This window comes from Pimephales promelas, chromosome 18, assembly GCF_988280905.1.
Source record: "Pimephales promelas chromosome 18, fPimPro1.hap1.1, whole genome shotgun sequence".
In the NCBI taxonomy this organism is placed as follows: Eukaryota; Metazoa; Chordata; class Actinopteri; order Cypriniformes; family Leuciscidae; genus Pimephales; species Pimephales promelas.
The window spans coordinates 3,871,501-3,877,500 of record NC_142786.1 but is presented as its reverse complement, the minus strand read 5'-3'; the positions used below and the strand labels follow the sequence as shown (position 1 = coordinate 3,877,500).

At 38.1% G+C, this 6,000-nt stretch overlaps 1 protein-coding gene across 2 annotated transcripts in view; it reads right to left on the bottom strand.

Annotated features, from left to right (window-relative positions):
• fam135b (family with sequence similarity 135 member B) overlaps positions 1-6,000 on the bottom strand; it is a 66,277-nt gene that overhangs the window by 24,145 nt on the left and 36,132 nt on the right. For both annotated transcript variants that reach the window (XM_089122671.1, XM_089122670.1), the window contains exons 6-7: positions 4,220-4,393; positions 3,137-3,263 (exon numbers count right to left, since the gene is read on the bottom strand). In XM_089122671.1, coding sequence (XP_088978797.1) covers positions 3,137-3,263; positions 4,220-4,393 — 301 coding nt within the window. The remainder of the gene's footprint in view (positions 1-3,136; positions 3,264-4,219; positions 4,394-6,000) is intronic.

Below are 6,000 nucleotides of genomic sequence, written 5' to 3'. Positions count from 1 at the left end.
CGCCGGGTAAAACTAAACACAGTCAGTTTCCCAGCAGTAAAATAGAAGTGTGTGTACGTGGCACTCGCTTATGGAGAACGGCACGAGACGTCCTGTTGGCAGGAAGTGCACACATGAGAGGACAGACCCTCTCTGTTCAGTAATGTAAACACACTGCACTGACAATTAAATTGTGTGTGTGTAAATATATATATTACTGTGATGAAAAGCTGAATATTCAGTATCATTACTCCAGTCTTCAGTCACATGATCCTTCGGTAATCATTCTAATATGCGGATTTTCTGCACAAGAAACATTTTTTGCGGGGTGATTGTGGGTCTGCTGGGCCTCTAATATGTATTTACTGCATACTTGTGTATACTGTGTAATGTGTTTATGTTTGAGTGTAAAGATAGTGGTGAACGCTGTCATTATATGTGTGAAGCTTTGTAATCTACATTCAGTTATGTCCTTTTTACTCAAACAGATGCATACTGAATTCAGTCTCACACACACAAACATCTGCTCTGTGCTTTTTCACTTCTCAGCACTATAACAGCTGGAAAACACACAGTCATTATTACACTCACATAAAATCAGAATCGATTATAGATTGAGTTCATAGAGCCAAACTGAATGTAAGAAAGCTCGAGTGCAGAGTAAATATGACACCTTGCATCGTAAGATAGCGCCATCCATCACAAGTCTGTACACTACTGTGTGTATTACAAGTACATTCAGGAGTTTGATCTAGTTTAACTCGCCAGTGACTTCAATTTTTAGCTGTTAACAGGGATCATATAAAACAATCTAATTCAATTTTAGGTTCACTGATTTAGTTGTCGCATACAATACAATACAACTTTATAGGGAAAACCTGTAACACCAAAGATGGCGGTTGTATGCACATGCCCCGCCCCTCCCGCTGGAAAACCAATCGTCTGCTTTTAACAATCAAGCCGGGAAACATGTAAGCCTATCGTCTGGTTCCACTGACGCATGCGCACAGATGATGTCTGCGAGAACCCGTGCGCATGCGTAGTAAAAGTATAACCTGTGGGGAAAAGGGCGTTTTAAACCTTATTTTGGGGCAAAGTCATCACACTTTTTCAGCGATTTTTATCATATTTTACTGCAGTTTCTATACATGCCGTTTTTATGTCCCAGTGACCAGTGAAAGTGCAGCTCTGACTCTCTGCTCATTCATTTAGATAGGAGCCTGCTCTTGTTAGCCTGAAATAGCTGCCCGGAGGCGTTGCCAAGATGGCGGCCGAGGACTTTGGACTTTATAGTTCGCACTAGTTGAATGTCTAAAGTGGTCCATCGAAATAAAGTGTAACAAACTATTTTCGGATGCTTTTAGAAGTAGAAATCCGGGAAAGGTCATTCAATGATCAATGACCAATGCATTAAGTCCAATCCATTTTGCCGAAGACACAAATATCAACTCATCACCTAATCAGCTTAAAGATCTAATCGTATGGCATATATAGACAAAGAGTATACCGAGAGGAAAGTATCACATTATATCCTTCATGGTAAAAGTAAAAGTGCTGAGGAGGCTTGCGAGCGCTTATAGAAAGAAGAGAGAGAGAGAGAGAGAGAGAGAGAGAGAGGTGCTTGCTCCTCATGTTGGAGGCCAGTAAAGCTGGGCTCGTTACGATGATCAAACGCTGCCTCCCTCCAGTGTAACGCTGAACTTAATAAAGTGCCCTGCAGGGGGGGTGTAAACGCAGGACCCATACGGAGACGAGAGACCTCGTTACCTTGTCCTGCCTAAATGGAAATCTCCACAGGCAAGAGAAACCTCTCAATTCTTCCAGTCAGAGAAAAACGCAGGGCTACTTTGTCCTCAGCTTCTGGTCAGAAAGGTCAGATTATCTATGCCGTTTAACTCTAAATGGCCCTGAATGTTTGGAGCCAGCTGAAGCATGTATTATTTGAAAATACTTTGAATACTGCATATTATGCATTCTGTCTAGCAACGAAATAATTGCATTTCGCACCCAGTAGTATGTAATTATCCCCTTTTTTCACATTACATATTGTTAAGATAACTTCAATTCATTCATTTCATTAAAAATAGAAGGTCAAGGTATGTTGCATTGCATTGTGGGATACTCATACACCATCTCACAACGTACTGCACATTTTGGCAAATATCATAGGTCATAGATTTTATAAATACAGAAAATACACTGCAATGCTATTCACACGATTCATTAAAACTCAATCATTTAAAGGGATAGTTCACTTTGAAATAAATTTTTGATATGTTTTAGCTCAAGGGCATCCAAGATCTAGGTGTCTTTGTTTCCGCAGTAGTTTCAATTTTGATATTTTTAGGTCAAACCGTTCTTGTCTGTATGGAGGTCTATGGTCACCACCTCAAGGAGCATGCACAGAAGTCCAAATTAAACATGATTTAATGACTCGGAAATTGTGTATTGATGGCCTAAGACACGAAACGAGCGGTTTGTGTGAGAAAACAAACAGTATTTATACCGTTTTTACCTCGTCCAAGGGATCTGAAAGCACGGGCGCTTTGGTCTTCGCAAGCGCCGGAAGTGATCTGAAAAAATCAGCGTTGTCTGTTGATATATCGAAATCGTCTTCCATTGCAATTTCCTGTATATTTAAATATGTTTAGATCTTCACAGTGAAAGGTAACACTTCTGAAATCTCTTTGTATACAATGAATGACATACACGCGCGAGAGATCACTTCCGGGGTTTCCGGCGCTTGCGCAGAGAGAATCGCCCTCGCCCTCAGAGTACTTGGACATGACTGTGATTACAAGAGGTAAAAACGATATAAATACTGTTCGTTTTCTCACACAAACCGCTCGTTTCGTGTCTTACGCCATTAATGTGTACATACATTTCCGAGTCATTAAATCATGTTTAATTTGGACTTCTCTGTGCATGCTCTTTGAGGTGGTGACCATAGACCTCCATTATATGACTGACAGACTAGAGCGGTTTGACCTAAAAATATCCAAATTGAAACTACTGTGGAAACAAAGACACCTACATCTTGGATGCCCTTGAGGTAAGATAAAACATACCAAAATTAATTTCAAAGTGAACTATCCCTTTAAGTGCATAATTTTGTGTAAAATGAGTTGTCTTGATCAGGTTGGATGTATGTGGTTACCTCTGTTGGAACAGGTTTGCAGTATCCAGCCCCAAACATCAGGTTCTCCACTGACATCGCAGAGGGCGGAGCTTCGCTTTCGGGAGACCCTTTCCCCAGCCACGACCCCCTTCCACTGCGTGCAAAACTACAAGACAAATCACAGAGTGTAAGTACCTGTAGTGTTATCAATGTGTGCTGCTGTTATCAGTGGAAGGGAAGATTATTTATACCGAAAACAAGGCCTACACACAAACCCACATGTCTGATTAGATCGTAAATGTCTTAAGAATGTTTGAAACTAAAGAAGCTTCTGTTCTCTGAAATCTATTTCACGTAACAGCTGACAAATACACACACTTTGGATTTGACAGCTTTGCTTTCAGGAGGGTTCAGGAAAAGATCTAGCACTTTAAAAGCTCAGTTTGAATGAACTGCCGTGAAAATACATCACATCCTGTCAGTAACACCGCAGAGATCCAACAAACAATACACAGGATTCATCAGTAAACTAGGAAACATGGCCATGAACAATAATTGACTTATACACCCAAATTAAATTAAATTAAAAAATCAACTTTGCTATCACAGGAATAAATTACATTTGAAAATATATTCAAATAGAAATTATTTATTTTAAATTGTAATAATAAGAGACTTATTTCAAAACTATTAAAAAAATAAATTAAATAAATGTAAAATATTTAAACTATATTAAAATAGGAAAAAGTTATTTTAAATTTCACAATATTATTATGTATATATTATTATAAAAATAACTTTTTTATAATTCAGATCAGTTAAACTAAATAATACTCGCCTCATTGCCTTAATGTCTAAGTTGAATTAAATTACATTTTTATAAAATCAATTTCAAACTTTCATCATTAGTGGTACATGGCAAGTATACTATTATTATTATTATTGATAAAACAGTTCAATATGTATAATAATGGTGTCCTTGTCTGGGATGAGGAAAAAACAATCAAATTTATAGACAAAATGCTTTTGAAAAAGCACCAAAATAAATTCTGAAGGCATGGTAGTTGGTGCCCTAAATTGATGATTGGCTGAGAAATGGTGGGCGGGGTTGTGTGTGATCACCTGATCAGTGGTTGGTGCAGCGCCACCAGGGAAGCGTGGATTGAGACGGAGATGACGGACAGGTGGAAGTAGTCAAACATGACGGGCAGGTGGTGATGTAGGCCTTGGTGAGGATGGAAGTGCAAACCCAACGTCCTGCTGCTAATCAGAGGCACTGAAGCGAGATCCGCCAACCTAACACACAAAGACGTGGACAAAATAACATCTAAAGCTTTCCTGTAGCTCAAACAGGAGATTGTGATGCAAGCAACGCCAATGGTCATGGGTTTGATTCCAGGGAAGCACGAACCTTGAATCCAATGTAATTCGCTTTACATAAGCAAAAACAGAACATAATATGTCCCTATTGGGTGACACTTTACTTAAAGGGGTGTGCATAAGACTAACAAGACACCTTCATAACCATGACATGACATGTTATGGATATGAATGAAGTTTTATGCATGTTTGTGACAACTGTCATTAACTGTCATTCGCTCAGTTATGACATTTTGAATGCAAATATGACATTAATTGAGATGTCTTTGTTGACATCTTGACAAACCAATACATCATAACCTGTCTGTGTCTTTTTCATGACAACTTGAGATTACTAAAACAACACAACATGACATACATAGCAGATTAATGATCAAACTTAAGAAACCACCTAGCTTTATTGGTTAACATTACATTAAACTGTCAGGAGGTTGGTTTTGACATTGGCTGTCATGAAGCCATTATAACTTTTTAATGACAAATTCAATTAGTAGTTGAGGTCACGAAAAATATTCATGACAGTTATAATGGCCTCATGACAGCCAATGTCAAAGCCAACCACATGACACTTTAACTTACAAATTACAAAGACTCTGACAGGTTATAATGTATTGGTTTATGTCAAAATGTCATAACAACATCTTAAACAATGTCATATTTGCATTCAAAATGTCATTATTGAGCAAAAGACACTTAATGACAGTTGTCATAAACATGCATAAACCTTACTTACATGGTTATGAAAGTGTCATGTCTGTCTTATGCACACCCCTTCAAGTAAAGTATTACCCTTTAGGGTGTGTCATTTTGTGGTGAATTTTTGTAATGTAAAAAAAAAAAAATCTAGAAATATTTCAAACATATATTTTTATATAAAAATATATAATTATTTTATTTAATTTTGATTATGTAGCAAATAGTGAATTCAAGATGTATATATTTTTAAAAAATCCACAGAAAATGGAAAAGATACAGGTCATTTTCTGCCAGGATACGTTTACGGACATTTCCTGTAACCCGAAAACACAACACAGTACAAAGCGTAATTCAAAATATGGAGGAAAAACACCACAAAACAACAGGGGAAAAACAATACATTTTAATAATTTAATCAAATAAAGATTATATATTATATAATATGTGATCGATGTAATTGTCTCAAGTCTGCAGAAGGAACAACTGTACTAAGATGTGGCAGCCAGAGAAAAAAGAGCAGGATTCAGAAAACTCCTGAGATGGACAGGGAGAGCAGTTAATGAGCCGGTCTCGCTGACGTCCCAGCAGAGCTCAGGGGCCACGGGGCCCGACCGCTGCAGGGAAGAGGCTACAGTAATTGCTCTCATTTGTGCTGCTTTGAGATAGGTGTGTGTGTGTGTGTGTATGTAAAAGAGTATTTTAAGCTGAGGGCCAACTGTGCAGTTGCTCTTACTGTTCTTGATTAATATACGCACACACACACACACGCTGCAACGTGATCTCATGAGAATATGTGATAGAAATTACAGGAAAGAGGGAGGCAATGG